Genomic DNA, 20,608 nt, shown 5'->3' with positions numbered 1-20,608 from the left:
GAACTTAGCGGAATAGTTTTTGGGGCCGAGAATTTTGATATAGGGATCGCGAAGGGGCTGATGGAGCTTGCCTCGAAGTACGAGGCACTTCTGATGACGGTAGTAACCGAGAATGCCCATCTTCGTGGACAAGTTGACGCCCTTAGAGGAGGCTGTGGAGGACACTCCTCGCCGCCGAGCAGGTCAATGCCGGCTCCATCGGCACCGATGCCTCCGCCCCCAGCACCTGTACTGGAGGCGATTGCACCGGTGGCGCAGAAGCCTGTTGAGACCTGGTCAGTTGTGGTTAGGAGTAAGGGGCCTGCAGCTTCCTCTGAGGAAGTCGTTAAAAAAGTAGTTAAGGAGGTGGGTCCTTCCCTGGGGGTAAGGATCCACGAGGTTAGGCCAATTAAGGGTGGTGGGGCGGTTATCCGCACTCCCTCTGTTTTAGAGAGGGAGAAAGTTGCGATGAACGCGAAATTCGGGGAGGTGGGGTTGGACGTGACTGTCAACCGGAAGTTGGGTCCTCGGGTTGTAGTCCAGGGGGTTCACACGGAGATCTCCCATGATGAGTTCATGGAAGAGTTACTCCGGCTGAACCTTCAGGATTTCAGCCCGGCGTCCCAGAGGTCAGATGTGAGGATGGTCAGTCGTCCCTGGAAGGTGGCCCCTGATGGTAGCACCAATGTCGTCCTTGAGGGTACGGACAAAATGATGTCCGCCCTCTTGGAGGCTGGTAGGTGCTACATCAAGTGGTTCTCCTTCCGGGTGCGACCGGATAGCCCCGTTGCTGGCTGCTTCCGGTGTATGAGTTTCGACCATAGAGTGGCTGTGTGTAGGGCCAAATCAGATGTCTGCCGGAGGTGCGGTCAGGAAGGCCACAGAGCTGCCAGTTGCGTCAATGCACTCCATTGCCGCAACTGCGCATTCAAGGGTAGACCAGCTGGGCATCTTATGATGTCCGCTGTCTGCCCGATATACTGTGGCATTGTTGAGCGCGCTCTCGCCAGACACTGATGGGGGGAATTATACAGTTAAACTGCCAGGGGGCGTATGCCGTAATGTGTGAATTGGGGGGGTGTATGGCTGAGGGGAGGTGCGGCATTGCCTTACTCCAGGAGCCCTACGCCACCAATGGTGTGGTTCGGGGTCTTCCTGGTAGTTTCAAGGTCTTCACGGACCTTGGGGCTAATGCTGCAATTGTTGTGAGTGATCCCAACTACGATTGTGTAGTTGTGGATTCCTCACAACTGGGTGTATGTGTCGCGATAGAGGGGGAGTTCGGTAGGCTGATTGTAGCTAGTTTGTACTGCAAATTTAGCGAGCCCCTAGAGCCCTACCTGGGCTACATGGATAAGCTACTACTACTTGCGAGTAGTAGCCCATTTATCCTAGGGCTGGATGCGAATGCCTCGTCTTCGATGTGGTTTAGTAAGGTATCCCGGCATTCGTCTGGATATCAAAGCCACAATCGAGGCGAGGCATTAAGTGAATGGGTGGTGGCTAAAAACCTCCACATTGTGAATGAGCCGAGTGAATGGTACACGTTTGATGGGCCTGGGGGCGTGAGTGACATTGACGTGACGCTTATGAATCAGGCAGCAGATAGGGCGTTCGTAGCTAGATGGGAGGTTAAGGGAGGGTGGGGATTGAGTGATCATAATTTGATCCAAATTATGGTTACTCCCAAATCCCCTCCCTCGCTGTATGAGAGTCCATTGCGGCGATGGCGTACCTCTGGTATCGACTGGAACCAATATGGACGATCTGTCAGGGAAGCGGTATTGGGTATACCGCTTAGAGCGTTTGAGGATTTGGGGGTTGATGAGCAGGTTGCTCGTCTTTATGAGGTAGTGTGGGGGGTTAATGATAGGGTACTTAGAAAGTGTGAAAGTTTTATCGTTAGGAAAATTAAGTGGTGGACGCATGAGTTAACCTTGAAGAGGAGGACTGTCAGGCGATTGAGGCGAAAGTTTCAACGCGCTCGGCGGTCCAATTCTGACAGGCTGTCCCAGCTTAGGAATGAACTTAGTTGTGCGGCTAGGGAATATAAGGATATGTTGGTAAAAGTTAAAGAAGAGGAGTGGAGGAGTTTCGTGAGTGAGAATAGGGACGACCCGTGGGGTCAGGTCTATAGGATCTGCCGGGGTCGTAAGAGGGAGGACGTTACCTCTCTTCGCGTTGGTGACACTATGTTATCAACGTGGAGAGAGTGTGCGGGGGCTTTGTTAGGAGCGTTCTTTCCTAGGGCGGAGGTTCAGGTACCTCAAGCACAAGAGGTACCTGTCCCTCCATTAGACGATGGAGAGTTGGGGTACGCCTTTGGCCTGGTCAGGTCTAAACGGTCCCCAGGTTTTGATGGTTTGAACGGAGAGATGTGCAAAAGCTTGTGGAAGTTCATTCCGGAATACTTGGAGGCCATTTATAATAAGTGCGTGTGGGAGGGTTATTTTCCACGCGAGTGGAAAATTGCTAGGGTTGTACCTCTCCTGAAGTCCCCTGATAGGATCAGGAGTGATCCTCGCTCTTATCGGGGCATCAGTCTCCTTCCAGTACTTGGAAAAGTGCTGGAGAGAGTTATGGTGGAACGGCTTCAGGAGCTAACGCGGGGTATGTGGTCGGATAGACAGTATGGGTTCAGGAAAGGACGCAGTGTAGAGGATGCGTGGTTCTACGTTCAGGGTGCTGTTAGGGAGAATGTCAACAAATATGTCCTTGGCATATTTGTTGACTTCAAGGGGGCATTTGATTACCTAAGCTGGGATCGAGTGTTGCAACGGCTGGAGGAGCTTGGCTGTCCGGAAATTACTCTTTGGCGGAGTTACTTTTCGGACAGAAAAGCCTCTCTAGTCGGAATGAATGGGAGTGTGGAGATCGGAGTGGTTCGTGGCTGCCCGCAGGGATCCATCTGCGGTCCATATATTTGGAACCTCATGATGGACTCTCTGCTTGGACAGCTCGAACCCCTCTGTAAATGTTGTGCGTATGCGGACGACCTTCTCCTTCTGGTTGAAGGTCGATCGCGATTTGAGTTAGAGCGGGCGGGAGGACAATTTTTAGAAATTGTAAATAGTTGGGGTTTAGGTGTGGGGGTAGACATATCGATGGACAAAACGGTGACAATGCTGCTTAAGGGCAGATTGTCGCCGGTTCGTCCACCGATTGTCAAGGTGAATGGGGTCAGCATCAGGTATGTGACGCAAGTCAAATACCTGGGGCTGACCATGAGTGAAAGAATGTGCTTTACTCCACACTTAGCGATTCTGAAGGAGCGACTGCAGGCGGTCGTAGGCAAAGTGCGACGCATCTTGAGGAGCGATTGGGGCCTTGGACGCCGTGCTGTTCGCACCATATACCGTGGTCTATTTGTGGCTTGTGCCACTTATGGAGCCGCAATATGGTGGGAATCAGCGATGACGGTCTCTGGTCGCCGAAAACTCCTCTCGGTGCAACGTTGCATGATGCTTGCATGTTTGCCTGTATGTCGCACCGTTTCAACGGATGCGATGCAGGTTTTACTAGGTGCACCCCCTCTTGACCTGATTGTTGTACAGCGAGCTGTTGCATTCAGGTTAAGAAGGGGCTTGAGTGTGTCATTGCTGCGGAATGATTGGATTTCCGATGATGATGTGGAGAGGGAGGGATTTCTAGGGAGCAAGAGGCTTCTAGATGATAGGGTTAGGAGTAGGTGGCAAGACCGTTGGGACAATAGTCCTAACGGTCGGGTGACTTATGAGTACATCCGGGATGTTAGGTTCGTTGAGGGTAACCCAGACTTCAGATTTTGTCTGAGTCTGGGTTTTTTGTTAACGGGGCATGGGCCTCTGAATGCATTTTTGCATCAGAGGCACCTTTCTGATAGGTCGGGGTGTTTGTGTGGGGCGCGTCGTGAAGACTGGGTTCACTTGATCGCGGAGTGCCCGATGTACTCGGACATTAGGGATCTAGGGGGTATGGGGATTAGCTGGACTGATGGACGGTTAGATGTTAGCGGTGTGATCTCCACTAGTCGGAATGCCGAACAGTTAGGGTCGTTTGCGCGTGAATTGTTTAGGCGGCGGAGGCGTTTAACTGTGAGTTAGGGTTAGCTTCTTGTGTGAAAGGTGTGTGAGTGTAATGTGCGTATGGGGTTCAACCCTTGGTTACCAGTCCAGAGCTGTATGGAGGCTCAACTGGTAGTAGCTTCGGCTACGAGGTCTGACCGGAGACTTAATTCTGGTACCACGGGGAGCAGGGGCCCTTGGAGTTCGCTCCAACCTGCTCGTGCGGACTGGCCCTTCGGGGAGTATCGTGGTGGTTGTGGTTTATACCCAAATGCGGGAAGAACTGACGTTTTGTCAGTTCAATGTGGAGTTGCATTGCAACCGGGTGCCGGACCCAAAGTACGGCAGAGGTTTTAGATAGGCCTCGAACCTTACCAAGGTGTGTAGTGTGTCCATTCCACACTACCAATCGGTACTGAAAAATGCCTAGCATTTTTGGGGCGCTGATCAACGCATTGTATTGATACGCTGTGCTTTTGAGCGCCGTGAGATAAGGCCGTCGACGGCAGGTACTCACGTTAAACACACCGGACGTTGTCCCTATCTACTCACTCACTCTGTTGTAGACACTCGTAGTGAACGGTCGTGTTAGCGCATTGATAAAACAATTTAGTGACGGTTGAAAACAGTGAATTTTTTCTGTTAACAGAAAACATACAATTGCCTGGCGTGAATTAAATCGAAGGCCAGAGACACATAAAGCATTACCGCGGGTAATTGCTTTAAAAATTGTAGTGCAAGTGTACAGTGACAAAACTAACAATAGACAGTGTTGTTGCCTGGTGCGAAGGCCAGTGACAATTTAGGCACGTTTAAGTTTGCTTAAAAACAATAGGCAGTGTTTTTTGCCTGGTGTGTGCTACAAACAATAGGCAGTGTTTTTGCCTGGTGTGTGCTACAAACAATAGGCAGTGTTATTGCCTGCGTGAAGTTTTGTGTGTGTAAAACAAAAGACAGTGACCGCATTGTCCACAAACAGTTCGGGCACCGGTTTTGTGTGGACCGCAAGAAACCTGAAGGCCACTGACAATATTGTTGTAGTGCAGGTACGCGTTCGTGAGTGCCGATTTCGAACTTTGTCGGATCGCGAGTTACGTACTTGTGTAGTAGGTACGCGATCGCGAGGGTAGGAGAAAAATGTCTCCACCACGAAGGCGAGGAGCGAAGGCACCCGCCGAAAGCGATGACTCGGAAGTCGTAATGATTACGGCAGCGTCATCGGCGGGTGAAGAGGAAGTGGAGAAGCCCCCACCGCGCAGAAAGGCTCGCCTGGCCACTCCACCGTTGGGGAGGTCGTGCGAGAGCGCCAGCGAGACGGGAGCGTCGAAACCCGTAGCCGGAGCAGCGAAGGAGGCAGGCGGAGGCAAAAAGAGTGAAGGAGAAAAACGAGAAAAGAAGAAAGGTATAAAAGGGGAGCGTATTTCAAATAAGGGGGGTGTTGTTGGGGGTGTTGTTGGGGGTGGCGCTATCACCCATGTTGCAGCTATGAAAGCTGTAACAGCGGAGGTTAGCGCGTTGGTTTTCGGGGGGAAAAATATAGAGGTTTCCGAGATGAAGGGTCTTATGGAGCTTGCCTCGAAGTACGAGGCACTCCTGATGACCATAATTGCGGAGAACGCTCATCTTCGCGGGCAGGTGGATGCCCTTACGGGAGGGTGTGGGGGATCGCGTCCGACCAAACCAATGGTGGCTCCCGCGACTTCGGCGCCTGCCCCTCCAGCACCCGTGCTGAAGGCAATAGCGCCGATGTCGCCGAAGCCGGTGGAGACCTGGTCAGTTGTGGTCAGGAGTAAGGGGCCTGCAACTTCCTCTAAGGAAGTAATCAAAAAGGTGGTCAAGGAGGTGGGTCCTTCACTCGGCGTAAGGATCCATGATGTAAGGCCGATAAAGGGTGGTGGGGCGGTCATCCGCACTCCCTCCGTATTAGAGAGGGAGAAAGTGGCGACTAACGCAAAATTCGGGGAGGTAGGGTTGGACGTCAGTGTCAACCGGAAGTTGGGGCCAAGGGTTGTGGTGCAAGGAGTACACACCGAGATCTCCCATGAGGAATTCATGGAAGAACTGTTCAGTACGAATTTAAGTCCGGAGGCAAAGAAATCCGACGTTAGGTTGGTCAGTCGCCCCTGGAAGGTGGCGCCAGATGGTAAAACTAACGTCGTTCTGGAGGGTTCGGAGGAAGTAATGTCCGCCCTTTTAGAAGCGGGAAGGTGCTACATTAAGTGGTTTTCCTTCCGAGTGCGACCAGACAGCCCTGTTGCCGGCTGTTTTCGGTGCATGGGCTTTGACCATCGAGTGGCGCAATGTAAGGCCAAGTCCGATGTCTGCCGTAGGTGTGGTCAGGAAGGCCACAGAGCTGCTAGTTGCGTCAATGCACCACATTGTCGCAACTGTGCATTTAAGGGTAGACCAGCTGGGCATCTTATGATGTCAGCTGCTTGTCCAGTCTACTGTGGCATAGTAGAGCGTGCCCTTTCCAGACACTAATGGGGACGATTTTACAGCTAAATTGTCAGGGTTGTTATGCCGTAATGTGCGAGTTAGGGGGTTGTATGCTAGAGGGTGGGTGCGGCATCGCATTACTCCAGGAGCCCTACGCCACTAATGGTGTGGTTCGGGGTCTCCCTGGAGGATTTAGGGTCTTCACAGACCTTAGGAGAAATGCCGCAATAGTTGTGAATAATCCGAGCTACGACTGCGTAGTTCTGGATTCGTCACAGCTGGGTGTTTGTGTATCCATAGAGGGGGAGTTCGGTAGATTGGTAGTCGCTAGTGTTTATTGCAAATACAGCGAACCTCTAGAGCCTTACCTGCTGTACATGGATAAGCTACTGCTACTTGCCAGTAGTAGCTCGCTTATCCTAGGAATGGATGCGAATGCCTCGTCCTCTATGTGGTTTAGTAAGGTATCCCGACATTCGTCAGGATATCAAAGCCACACTAGAGGCGAGGTATTAAGCGAATGGGTGGAGGCAAATAGTCTTCACATATTAAACGAGCCAAGCGAGTGGTATACGTTTGATGGGCCTGGGGGTGTGAGCGACATCGATGTGTCCTTCATCAATGAGGCAGCAAATAGGACCTTTAATGTTAGGTGGGAGATTAGGGGAGGGTGGGGATTGAGTGACCATAACTTGATTCAAATTATGGTTACTCCTAAATCTCCTCCCTCGGCGTATGAGAGTCCATTGCGGCGATGGCGTACCTCTGGTATCGACTGGAACCAATATGGACGATCTGTCAGGGAAGCGGTATTAGAAATACCGCTTAGTGAGTTTGAAGACTTTGAGGTGGACGAGCAAATTTCTCGGCTATACGATGTAGTGTGGGAAGTGAACAACAGTGTTCTCGGAAAGTTCGAAAGCTTCAGAGTGAGAAAACTTAAGTGGTGGACGAAAGAGCTAACGATGAAGAGGAGAGCTGTCCGGCGATTGAGACGAAAGTTTCAACGCGCTAGACAGTCAAACTCTGATGGGCTATCCCAGATTAGGTATGAATTTAGTTGTGTGATGAGGGATTACAAACAAATGCTAGTCAAAACCAAGGAAGAGGAATGGAGGAATTTTATAGGGGAAAATAGGAACGACCCATGGGGTCAGGTCTACAAGATCTGTAGGGGTCGTAAGAGGGAGGATATCACCTCTCTCCGCGTTGGTGATACTGTATTATCAACGTGGAGAGACTGTGCTGGGGTTCTGCTAGGAGCGTTCTTTCCTAGGGCGGAGGCTCGGGTATCTCAAACGTGTGAGGTACCTGTTCCTCCACTAGATGAAGGGGAGCTGGGATACGCCTTTGGCCTGGTCAGGTGTAAAAGATCCCCAGGTTTTGATGGTTTGAACGGAGAGATGTGTAAAAGCATGTGGAAGTTCATTCCGGAATACCTGGAGGCCATTTACAATAAGTGCGTGTGGGAGGGATACTTTCCACGGGAGTGGAAAAGAGCTAGGGTCGTTCCTCTCCTGAAGTCCCCTGATAAGATCAGGAGTGATCCTCGTTCTTATCGGGGCATCAGTCTCCTTCCAGTGCTGGGAAAAGTACTGGAGAGAGTTATGGTGGAACGACTTCAGGATCTAACGCGGGATATGTGGTCGGATAGGCAGTATGGTTTCAGGAAAGGACGCAGTGTAGAGGATGCTTGGATGTATGTCCAGAGTGCCGTTAGGGAGAACGTCAACGAATATGTCCTTGGCATATTTGTTGACTTTAAGGGAGCTTTTGACTACCTAATCTGGGATAGGGTGATTGAACGATTGGAGGAGCTCGGCTGCCCGGAAGTTACTCTCTGGCGCAGCTACTTTTCGGACAGAAAAGCCTCAATCGTAGGAATGAATGGGAGTGTCGAGATTGGGGTGGCTCGGGGCTGCCCGCAGGGATCCATCTGTGGTCCATATATTTGGAACCTTATGATGGACTCTCTGCTTGGACAACTTGAACCAGTATGCAAGTGTTGTGCGTACGCGGACGACCTTCTTCTTTTAGTTGAAGGTCACTCAAGGTCCGAAATAGAGCGAGCGGGAGGACGATTCTTAGAAATTGTCCACAGCTGGGGTGTAGGTGTTGGTGTGGACATATCAATGGACAAAACGGTTACAATGCTGCTTAAGGGCAGATTGTCGCCGGCTCGTCCACCGATTGTCCGTGTAAATGGGGTCAGCATCAAATACATGACGCAAGTCAAATACTTGGGGTTGACCATGAGGGAAAGGATGTGTTTCACACCACACTTGGTTAGCGTGAAAGAAAGACTGCTGGCGACTGTCGGCAAGGTCAGGCGCGTTTTACGGAGTGATTGGGGCCTCGGACGTCGTGCGGTTCGCACCATATATCGTAGCTTATTTGTGGCCTGTGCCACTTATGGAGCTGCAGTATGGTGGGAATTAGCCACGACGGTCTTCGGTCGCCAAAAACTACTCTCCGTGCAGCGCTGTATGCTGCTAGCCTGTTTGCCAGTGTGTCGCACCGTTTCAACGGATGCGATGCAAGTTTTGTTAGGTGCACCCCCTCTTGACCTGATTGTCATACAGCGTGCTGTTGCATTCAGGTTAAGAAGAGGCTTGAGTGTGTCCTTGCTGCAGAATAACCTGATTTCCGACCTTGACGTAGAGAGGGAAGGATATCTAGGAAGCAAGAGACTTCTAGAGGACAGGGTTAAGATAAGGTGGCAAGACCGTTGGGACAATAGCCCTAACGGTAGGGTGACCTATGGGTACATCCGGGACGTTAGGTTTGTAGAAGAAAACCCAGACTTCCGATTCTGTCTGAGCCTGGGTTTTCTGCTTACTGGACATGGTCCTCTGAAAGCATTTCTGCATCAGAGGCACCTTTCTGACACGCCAGAGTGTATGTGTGGGGCGCGTGTTGAAGATTGGGCGCATGTTATTGCGCTCTGCCCGATGTACTCGGACATTAGGAACCTTGAAGGAATGGGGATTAGTTGGACTAATGGACGATTAGACGTCAGCGGTGTGATCTCCACTAGTCCAAATACCGAACAGTTAGGGTCGTTTGATAGGTTTGCGCGTGAATTGTTCAGGCGGCGGAGACAATTAGCTGAAAATAGGGGTTAGATTAAGGGTGAAAGATAAGGGGTAGGGATTTAATCCCTGGTCACCAGTACAGAGCAGTATGGAAGCTCAACTGGTAGTAGCTTCGGCTACGAGGTCTGACCGGAGACTTAATTCTGGTACCACGGGGAGCAGGGGCCCTTGGAGTTCGCTCCAACCTGCTCATGCGGACTGGCCCTTCGGGGAGTATCGTGGTGGTTGTGGTTGATGCCCAAATGCGGGAAGAGTGTTTTGTTCACTCAATGTGGAGTTGCACTGCAACCGGGTGCCGGACCCAAAGTACGGCAGAGGTGTTAGATAGGCCTCGAACCTCACCAAGGTGTGTAGTGTGTCCATTCCGCACTACCAATCGGTACTGAAAAATGCCTGGCATTTTCGGGGCGCTGATCAACGCATTGTATTGATACGCCGTGCTTTTGAGCACCGTGAGGTAAGGCCGTCGACGGCAGGTACTCACGTAAAACACACCGGACGCTGTCCCTATCTACTCATTCGTTGTTTGGATTCCGACGCGAATAGACGTGCGTGCGCATCGTTGCGATTAATTAGTGATTTTTTCGATTCTCTTTTGTGCGGTATTTGTTTACGCGAGTGAGTTGGCACCGTTGCTTGACCGTTGCTTGGCGGGTGTGAAAATTGGTGTTGCGATTTCCGTGGAATTTCGTTTTGTGCGGGTATTCGCTGGAAATTGTTTTTGCTCGGTTACGGGACCGCGTGTGTGGTTTTTCGTGCTAGGGCACGAATTGCGCGTTTTTGGGAAATTTTTGGCGTGGGCATATTAAGTAGCGGTAAGTACATATTTTTAATATTGTGTACTGTACCTTTAGGTACTACCGCAACGTGGTTGTTGTTGTTGTGGGACTCTCCGTACAGTTCCAGTTTAGTACTGTGTTGTTGGCATTGTTTGCCGGCTGGACTGCTTGTTTGGAGTGCTGTGTTGGGCATCTGGCGTTCAGTTGGTCAGTGTCAGCAAGTCCTGAGCAGGATTGCTCAATAGGTACCGGCGGCTGTCCCAGTGTTGGAGACAGTGAATCCTGTGCAGACAAACGGTCGTAGTAGTGTGCGTTTAGCCCACGGATCGATTCGGTTCAGCGCCACATCGGTCGACTCGCAACCGTTACGGGGACTTGTTCCGTCCGGCGGTCATTTGAGTGACCTTTGTCCAGACCATTTGGTTGGAGTTGTGGGCTGTACCCTTGCGAGAACGCTTTAATCGTCCGCTTGGGTCGTCGCTGCTACAGAGCGGGTCTGCGCTTGCGACACTTTTTTCAGCGCGTTCAGTCGCACGTACGTGGCGAGCGGCTGTTTCGGGGTCTTGTTTGAACGAGTCCCATCTGCGTCAGTGGTACGCTTGGCGGATCAGCCTACCGAAAGGCGAAGTCCGAAGGTAGAGATGCCTCCACCACGGAGGAGGAGGGTTAAGTCCCTCGCTGGGAGCGAAGAGTCGGGGCCATCAACCATTACGGTCGACACTTCGGGAGACGAGATGGTGGGGCCACCGGTAAGGTCCCCGTTTCGGCAGAAGGCGCGTTTGGGGTCTGCGGGTGAAACGGGGGGTGAAGAGGGCGGGAGCGGTAGTTGTAGCGGATGCGGTAAAGGTGACACCGCTGAAAAAGCGGCTGTTCACCCCGCAAAGTCGGGCGAGGGCGAAGTGCGTGTTACGAGCGCTTATGTGGGCGCGCAGAAATCGGGCACTGCAGAAGTTGGTCTCGTGCGTGGTGACGAGGGCGCGACAAAAACGGGCGCAAAGAAGGCGAGCGCGAGTAAGGGTAGTGTGGGCAGAGGTGACGCTGCTAAAGGGAGCGCGATTTTTGTCGGGGGTGGTGCGGTTAGCCATGTCGCGGCTATAAAGAAAATTTCGGCTGAGCTTAGCGAAGTGGTTTTTGGGGCCGAAAATTTCGCCATAGGGACCGCGAAGGGGCTGATGGAGCTTGCCTCGAAGTACGAGGCACTTCTGATGACGGTAGTAACCGAGAATGCCCATCTTCGTGGTCAAGTTGACGCCCTTAGAGGAGGCTGTGGGGGACACTCCTCGCCACCGAGCAGGTCAATGCCGGCTCCATCGGCACCGATGCCTCCGCCCCCAGCACCTGTACTGGAGGCGATTGCACCGGTGGCGCCGAAGGCTGTTGAGACCTGGTCTGTTGTGGTCAGGAGTAAGGGGCCCGCAACTTCCTCTAAGGAAGTCATACAGAAAGTAGTTAAGGAGGTGGGTCCTTCCCTGGGGGTAAGGATTCACGAAGTTAGGCCTATTAAGGGTGGTGGGGCGGTTATCCGCACTCCCTCTGTTTTAGAGAGGGAGAAAGTGGCGACTAACGCGAAATTCGGGGAGGTGGGGTTGGACGTGACTGTCAACCGGAAGTTGGGTCCCCGGGTTGTGGTCCAGGGGGTTCACACGGAGATCTCCCATGACGAGTTCATGGAAGAGTTACTCCGGCTGAACCTTCAGGATTTCAGCCCGGCGTCCCTGAGGTCAGACGTGAGGATGGTCAGTCGTCCCTGGAAGGTGGCCCCTGATGGTAGCACCAATGTCGTCCTTGAGGGTACGGACAAAATGATGTCCGCCCTCTTGGAGGCAGGTAGGTGCTACATCAAGTGGTTCTCCTTCCGGGTGCGACCGGATAGCCCCGTTGCTGGCTGCTTCCGGTGTATGAGTTTCGACCATAGAGTGGCTGTGTGTAGGGCCAAATCAGATGTCTGCCGGAGGTGCGGTCAAGAAGGCCACAGAGCTGCCAGTTGCGTCAATGCACTCCATTGCCGCAACTGCGCATTCAAGGGTAGACCAGCTGGGCATCTTATGATGTCCGCTGTCTGCCCGATATACTGTGGCATTGTTGAGCGCGCCCTCGCCAGACACTGATGGGGGGGATTATACAGTTAAACTGCCAGGGGGCGTATGCCGTAATGTGTGAATTGGGGGGGTGTATGGCTGAGGGGAGGTGCGGCATTGCCTTACTTCAGGAGCCCTACGCCACCAATGGTGTCGTTCGGGGTCTTCCTGGTAGTTTCAAGGTCTTCACGGACCTTGGGGCTAATGCTGCAATTGTTGTGAGTGATCCTAACTACGATTGTGTAGTTGTGGATTCCTCACAACTGGGTGTATGTGTCGCGATAGAGGGGGAGTTCGGTAGGCTGATTGTAGCTAGTTTGTACTGCAAATTTAGCGAGCCCCTAGAGCCCTACCTGGGCTACATGGATAAGCTACTACTACTTGCGAGTAGTAGCCCATTTATCCTAGGGCTGGATGCGAATGCCTCGTCTTCGATGTGGTTTAGTAAGGTATCCCGGCATTCGTCTGGATATCAAAGCCACAGTCGAGGCGAGGCATTAAGTGAATGGGTGGTGGCTAAAAACCTCCACATTGTGAATGAGCCGAGTGAATGGTACACGTTTGATGGGCCTGGGGGCGTGAGTGACATTGACGTGACGCTTATGAATCAGGCAGCAGATAGGGCGTTCGTAGCTAGATGGGAGGTTAAGGGAGGGTGGGGATTGAGTGATCATAATTTGATCCAAATTATGGTTACTCCCAAATCCCCTCCCTCGCTGTATGAGAGTCCATTGCGGCGATGGCGTACCTCTGGTATCGACTGGAACCAATATGGACGATCTGTCAGGGAAGCGGTATTGGGTATACCGCTTAGAGCGTTTGAGGATTTGGGGGTTGATGAGCAGATTGCTCGTCTTTATGAGGTAGTGTGGGGGGTAAATGATAGGGTATTTAGAAAGTGTGAAAGTTTAATGGTTAGGAAAATTAGGTGGTGGACGCATGAGCTAACCTTGAAGAGGAGGACTGTCAGGCGATTGAGGCGAAAGTTTCAACGCGCTCGGCGGTCCAATTCTGACAGGCTGTCCCAGCTTAGGCATGAACTTAGTTGTGCGGCTAGGGAATATAAGGATATGTTAGTAAAAGTTAAAGAAGAGGAGTGGAGGAGTTTCGTGAGTGAGAATAGGGACGACCCGTGGGGTCAGGTCTATAGGATCTGCCGGGGTCGTAAGAGGGAGGATATCACCTCTCTTCGCGTTGGTGACACTGTGTTATCAACGTGGAGAGAGTGTGCGGGGGCTTTGTTAGGAGCGTTCTTTCCTAGGGCGGAGGTTCAGGTACCTCAAGCACAAGAGGTACCTGTCCCTCCATTAGATGATGGAGAGTTGGGGTACGCCTTTGGCCTGGTCAGGTCTAAACGGTCCCCAGGTTTTGATGGTTTGAACGGAGAGATGTGTAAAAGCTTGTGGAAGTTCATTCCTGAATACTTGGAGGCCATTTATGATAAGTGCGTGTGGGAGGGTTATTTTCCACGCGAGTGGAAAATTGCTAGGGTTGTACCTCTCCTGAAGTCCCCTGATAAGATCAGGAGTGATCCTCGCTCTTATCGGGGCATCAGTCTCCTTCCAGTACTTGGAAAAGTGCTGGAAAGAGTTATGGTGGAACGGCTTCAGGAGCTAACGCGGGGTATGTGGTCGGATAGACAGTATGGGTTCAGGAAAGGACGCAGTGTAGAGGATGCGTGGTTCTACGTTCAGGGTGCTGTTAGGGAGAATGTCAACAAATATGTCCTTGGCATATTTGTTGACTTCAAGGGGGCATTTGATTACCTAAGCTGGGATCGAGTGTTGCAACGGCTGGAGGAGCTTGGCTGTCCGGAAATTACTCTTTGGCGGAGTTACTTTTCGGACAGAAAAGCCTCTCTAGTCGGAATGAATGGGAGTGTGGAGATCGGAGTGGTTCGTGGCTGCCCGCAGGGATCCATCTGCGGTCCATATATTTGGAACCTCATGATGGACTCTCTGCTTGGACAGCTCGAACCCCTCTGTAAATGTTGTGCGTATGCGGACGACCTTCTCCTTCTGGTTGAAGGTCGATCGCGATTTGAGTTAGAGCGGGCGGGAGGACAATTTTTAGAAATTGTAAATAGTTGGGGTTTAGGTGTGGGGGTAGACATATCGATGGACAAAACGGTGACAATGCTGCTTAAGGGCAGATTGTCGCCGGTTCGTCCACCGATTGTCAAGGTGAATGGGGTCAGCATCAGGTATGTGACGCAAGTCAAATACCTGGGGCTGACCATGAGTGAAAGAATGTGCTTTACTCCACACTTAGCGATTCTGAAGGAGCGACTGCAGGCGGTCGTAGGCAAAGTGCGACGCATCTTGAGGAGCGATTGGGGCCTTGGACGCCGTGCTGTTCGCACCATATACCGTGGTCTATTTGTGGCTTGTGCCACTTATGGAGCCGCAATATGGTGGGAATCAGCGATGACGGTCTCTGGTCGCCGAAAACTCCTCTCGGTGCAACGTTGCATGATGCTTGCATGTTTGCCTGTATGTCGCACCGTTTCAACGGATGCGATGCAGGTTTTACTAGGTGCACCCCCTCTTGACCTGATTGTTGTACAGCGAGCTGTTGCATTCAGGTTAAGAAGGGGCTTGAGTGTGTCATTGCTGCGGAATGATTGGATTTCCGATGATGATGTGGAGAGGGAGGGATTTCTAGGGAGCAAGAGGCTTCTAGATGATAGGGTTAGGAGTAGGTGGCAAGACCGTTGGGACAATAGTCCTAACGGTCGGGTGACTTATGAGTACATCCGGGATGTTAGGTTCGTTGAGGGTAACCCAGACTTCAGATTTTGTCTGAGTCTGGGTTTTTTGTTAACGGGGCATGGGCCTCTGAATGCATTTTTGCATCAGAGGCACCTTTCTGATAGGTCGGGGTGTTTGTGTGGGGCGCGTCGTGAAGACTGGGTTCACTTGATCGCGGAGTGCCCGATGTACTCGGACATTAGGGATCTAGGGGGTATGGGGATTAGCTGGACTGATGGACGGTTAGATGATAGCGGTGTGATCTCCACTAGTCGGAATGCCGAACAGTTAGGGTCGTTTGCGCGTGAATTGTTTAGGCGGCGGAGGCGTTTAACTGTGAGTTAGGGTTAGCTTCTTGTGTGAAAGGTGTGTGAGTGTAATGTGCGTATGGGGTTCAACCCTTGGTTACCAGTCCAGAGCTGTATGGAGGCTCAACTGGTAGTAGCTTCGGCTACGAGGTCTGACCGGAGACTTAATTCTGGTACCACGGGGAGCAGGGGCCCTTGGAGTTCGCTCCAACCTGCTCGTGCGGACTGGCCCTTCGGGGAGTATCGTGGTGGTTGTGGTTTATACCCAAATGCGGGAAGAACTGACGTTTTGTCAGTTCAATGTGGAGTTGCATTGCAACCGGGTGCCGGACCCAAAGTACGGCAGAGGTTTTAGATAGGCCTCGAACCTTACCAAGGTGTGTAGTGTGTCCATTCCACACTACCAATCGGTACTGAAAAATGCCTAGCATTTTTGGGGCGCTGATCAACGCATTGTATTGATACGCTGTGCTTTTGAGCGCCGTGAGATAAGGCCGTCGACGGCAGGTACTCACGTTAAACACACCGGACGTTGTCCCTATCTACTCACTCTGTTGTAGACACTCGTAGTGAACGGTCGTGTTAGCGCATTGATAAAACAATTTAGTGACAGTTGAAAACAGTGAATTTTTTCTGTTAACAGAAAACATACAATTGCCTGGCGCGAATTAAATCGAAGGCCAGAGACACATAAAGCATTACCGCGGGTAATTGCTTTAAAAATTGTAGTGCAAGTGTACAGTGAAAATACAACAATAGGCAGTGTTATTGCCTGGTGCGAAGTTCAGTGACAATTCAGGCACTTTTAAAAATTGCTTACAAACAGTAGGTAGTGTTTTTGCCTGGTGTGCGTACAAACAATAGACTGTGTTATTGCCTGTTGCGAAGGCCAGTGACAATTTAGGCACGTTTGAAACTGCTTACAAACAATAGGCAGTGCTTTTGCCTGGTGTGTGCTTACAAACAATAGGCAGTGTTATTGCCTGGCGTGAAGTTTGTGTGTGCAGAACAAAAGACAGTGACCGCATTGTCCACAAACAGTTCGGGCACCGGTTTTGTGTGGACCGCAAGAAACCTGAAGGCCACTGACAACATTGTTGTAGTGCAGGTACGCGTTCGTGAGTGCCTATTTCGAACTTTGTCGGATCGCGAGTTACGTACTTGGGTAGTAGGTACGCGATCGCGAGTGCAGGAGAAAAATGTCTCCACCACGAAGGCGAGGAGCAAAGGCACCCGCCGAGAGCGAGGAGTCGGAAGCCGATATGATTACGGCAGCGTCATCGGCGGGCGAAAAGGAAGTTGAAAAGCCCCCACCGCGCAGAAAGGCTCGCCTGGGCACTCCACCGTTGGGGAGGTCATGCGAGAGCGCCAGCGAGACTGGAGCGGCGAAACAGGTAGCCGGAGCAGCAAATGAGGCAGGAGGAGGCAAAAAGGAAAAGAGGAAAGGTATGAAAGGGGAGTTGAATCCAAATAAGGGGGGTGTTGTTGGGGGTGGCGCTATCACCCATGTTGCAGCTATGAAAGCTGTAACCGCTGAGGTTAGCGCCTTGGTTTTCGGGGGTAAGATTATGGAGAATTCCGAAATGAAGGGTCTAATGGAGCTTGCCTCGAAGTACGAGGCACTCCTGATGACGATAATCGCAGAGAACGCGCATCTTCGCGGGCAGGTGGATGCCCTTAAGGGAGGTTGTGGGGGACCGCGAGTGATCAGACCAACGGTGGCTCCCGCGACGTCGGCGCCTGCCCCTCCGGCACCCGTGCTGAAGGCAATAGCGCCGATGTCGTCGAAGCCGGTGGAGACCTGGTCAGTTGTGGTCAGGAGTAAGGGGCCGGCTACTTCCTCTAAGGAAGTAATCAAAAAGGTGGTCAAGGAGGTGGGTCCTTCACTCGGCGTAAGGATCCATGATGTAAGGCCGATAAAGGGTGGTGGGGCGGTCATCCGCACTCCCTCCGTTTTAGAGAGGGAGAAAGTGGCGACTAACGCAAAATTCGGGGAGGTAGGGTTGGACGTCAGTGTCAACCGGAAGTTGGGGCCAAGGGTTGTGGTGCAAGGAGTACACACCGAGATCTCCCATGAGGAATTCATGGAAGAACTCTTCAGTACGAATTTAAGTCCTGAGGCAAAGAAATCCGACGTTAGGTTGGTCAGTCGCCCCTGGAAGGTGGCGCCAGATGGTAAAACTAACGTCGTTCTGGAGGGTTCGGAGGAAGTAATGTCCGCCCTTTTAGAAGCGGGAAGGTGCTACATTAAGTGGTTTTCCTTCCGAGTGCGACCAGACAGCCCTGTTGCCGGCTGTTTTCGGTGCATGGGCTTTGACCATCGAGTGGCGCAATGTAAGGCCAAGTCCGATGTCTGCCGTAGGTGTGGTCAGGAAGGCCACAGAGCTGCTAGTTGCGTCAATGCACCACATTGTCGCAACTGTGCATTTAAGGGTAGACCAGCTGGGCATCTTATGATGTCAGCTGCTTGTCCGGTCTACTGTGGCATAGTAGAGCGTGCCCTTTCCAGACACTAATGGGGACGATTTTACAGCTAAATTGTCAGGGTTGTTATGCCGTAATGTGCGAGTTAGGGGGTTGTATGCTAGAGGGTGGGTGCGGCATCGCATTACTCCAGGAGCCCTACGCCACTAATGGTGTGGTTCGGGGTCTCCCTGGAGGATTTAGGGTCTTCACAGACCTTAGGAGAAATGCCGCAATAGTTGTGAATAATCCGAGCTACGACTGCGTAGTTCTGGATTCGTCACAGCTGGGTGTTTGTGTATCCATAGAGGGGGAGTTCTGTAGATTGGTAGTCGCTAGTGTTTATTGCAAATACAGCGAACCTCTAGAGCCTTACCTGCTGTACATGGATAAGCTACTGCTACTTGCCAGTAGTAGCTCGCTTATCCTAGGAATGGATGCGAATGCCTCGTCCTCTATGTGGTTTAGTAAGGTATCCCGACATTCGTCAGGATATCAAAGCCACACTAGAGGCGAGGTATTAAGCGAATGGGTGGAGGCAAATAGTCTTCACATATTAAACGAGCCAAGCGAGTGGTATACGTTTGATGGGCCTGGGGGTGTGAGCGACATCGATGTGTCCTTCATGAATGAGGCAGCAAATAGGACCTTTAATGTTAGGTGGGAGATTAGGGGAGGGTGGGGATTGAGTGACCATAACTTGATTCAAATTATGGTTACTCCTAAATCTCCTCCCTCGGCGTATGAGAGTCCATTGCGGCGATGGCGTACCTCTGGTATCGACTGGAACCAATATGGACGATCTGTCAGGGAAGCGGTATTAGAAATACCGCTTAGTGAGTTTGAAGACTTTGGGGTGGACGAGCAAATTTCTCGGCTATACGATGTAGTGTGGGAAGTGAACAACAGTGTTCTCGGAAAGTTCGAAAGCTTCAGAGTGAGAAAACTTAAGTGGTGGACGAAAGAGCTAACGATGAAGAGGAGAGCTGTCCGGCGATTGAGACGAAAGTTTCAACGCGCTAGACAGTCAAACTCTGATGGGCTATCCCAGATTAGGTATGAATTTAGTTGTGTGATGAGGGATTACAAACAAATGCTAGTCAAAACCAAGGAAGAGGAATGGAGGAATTTTATAGGGGAAAATAGGAACGACCCATGGGGTCAGGTCTACAAGATCTGTAGGGGTCGTAAGAGGGAGGATATCACCTCTCTCCGCGTTGGTGATACTGTATTATCAACGTGGAGAGACTGTGCTGGGGTTCTGCTAGGAGCGTTCTTTCCTAGGGCGGAGGCTCGGGTATCTCAAACGTATGAGGTACCTGTTCCTCCACTAGATGAAGGGGAGCTGGGATACGCCTTTGGCCTGGTCAGGTGTAAAAGATCCCCAGGTTTTGATGGTTTGAACGGAGAGATGTGTAAAAGCATGTGGAAGTTCATTCCGGAATACCTGGAGGCCATTTACAATAAGTGCGTGTGGGAGGGATATTTTCCACGGGAGTGGAAAAGAGCTAGGGTCGTTCCTCTCTTGAAGTCCCCTGATAAGATCAGGAGTGATCCTCGTTCTTATCGGGGCATCAGTCTCCTTCCAGTGCTGGGAAAAGTACTGGAGAGAGTTATGGTGGAACGACTTCAGGATCTAACGCGGGATATGTGGTCGGATAGGCAGTATGGTTTCAGGAAAGGACGCAGTGTAGAGGATGCTTGGATGTATGTCCAGAGTGCCGTTAGGGAGAACGTCAACGAATATGTCCTTGGCATATTTGTTGACTTTAAGGGAGCTTTTGACTACCTAATCTGGGATAGGGTGATTGAACGATTGGAGGAGCTCGGCTGCCCGGAAGTTACTCTCTGGCGCAGCTACAAAACGGACAAAACGGTTACAATGCTGCTTAAGGGCAGATTGTCGCCGGCTCGTCCACCGATTGTCCGTGTAAATGGGGTCAGCATCAAATACATGACGCAAGTCAAATACTTGGGGTTGACCATGAGGGAAAGGATGTGTTTCACACCACACTTGGTTAGCGTGAAAGAAAGACTGCTGGCGACTGTCGGCAAGGTCAGGCGCGTTTTACGGAGTGATTGGGGCCTCGGACGTCGTGCGGTTCGCACCATATATCGTGGCTTATTTGTGGCCTGTGCCACTTATGGAGCTGCAGTATGGTGGGAATTAGCCACGACGGTCTTCGGTCGCCAAAAACTACTCTCCGTACAGCGCTGTATGCTGCTAGCCTGTTTGCCAGTGTGTCGCACCGTTTCAACGGATGCGATGCAAGTTTTGTTAGGTGCACCCCCTCTTGACCTGATTGTCATACAGCGTGCTGTTGCATTCAGGTTAAGAAGAGGCTTGAGTGTGTCCTTGCTGCAGAATAACCTGATTTCCGACCTTGACGTAGAGAGGGAAGGATATCTAGGAAGCAAGAGACTTCTAGAGGACAGGGTTAAGATAAGGTGGCAAGACCGTTGGGACAATAGCCCTAACGGTAGGGTGACCTATGGGTACATCCGGGACGTTAGGTTTGTAGAAGAAAACCCAGACTTCCGATTCTGTCTGAGCCTGGGTTTTCTGCTTACTGGACATGGTCCTCTGAACGCATTTCTGCATCAGAGGCACCTTTCTGACACGCCAGAGTGTATGTGTGGGGCGCGTGTTGAAGATTGGGCGCATGTTATTGCG

At 51.5% G+C, this 20,608-nt stretch overlaps 1 protein-coding gene across 1 annotated transcript; it reads left to right on the top strand.

Annotated features, from left to right (window-relative positions):
- Nucleotides 1-10,976: 10,976 nt before the first annotated feature.
- LOC138858050 (uncharacterized) lies at nucleotides 10,977-12,100 on the top strand. Its single transcript, XM_070112522.1, has 2 exons — nucleotides 10,977-11,367; nucleotides 12,033-12,100. The coding sequence occupies exons 1-2, from the start codon at nucleotides 10,977-10,979 to the stop codon at nucleotides 12,098-12,100; spliced, it is 459 nt and encodes a 152-aa protein (XP_069968623.1).
- The last annotated feature ends 8,508 nt before the right edge of the window (nucleotides 12,101-20,608 follow it).

The sequence above is a fragment of the Bactrocera oleae genome, chromosome X (genome assembly GCF_042242935.1).
Source record: "Bactrocera oleae isolate idBacOlea1 chromosome X, idBacOlea1, whole genome shotgun sequence".
NCBI lineage: Eukaryota > Metazoa > Arthropoda > Insecta > Diptera > Tephritidae > Bactrocera > Bactrocera oleae.
This window is presented reverse-complemented; position numbering and strand designations above follow the sequence as displayed.

Bases quoted from the DNA above. Each gene is read 5' to 3' on its own strand.
- LOC138858050 (XM_070112522.1), top strand. From the start codon at position 10,977: ATGCCTCCACCACGGAGGAGGAGGGTTAAGTCCCTCGCTGGGAGCGAA. The intron at 11,368-12,032 runs GTGACGCTGCTA...CTGAACCTTCAG, and splicing joins TAAGGGTAGTGTGGGCAGAG to GATTTCAGCCCGGCGTCCCT.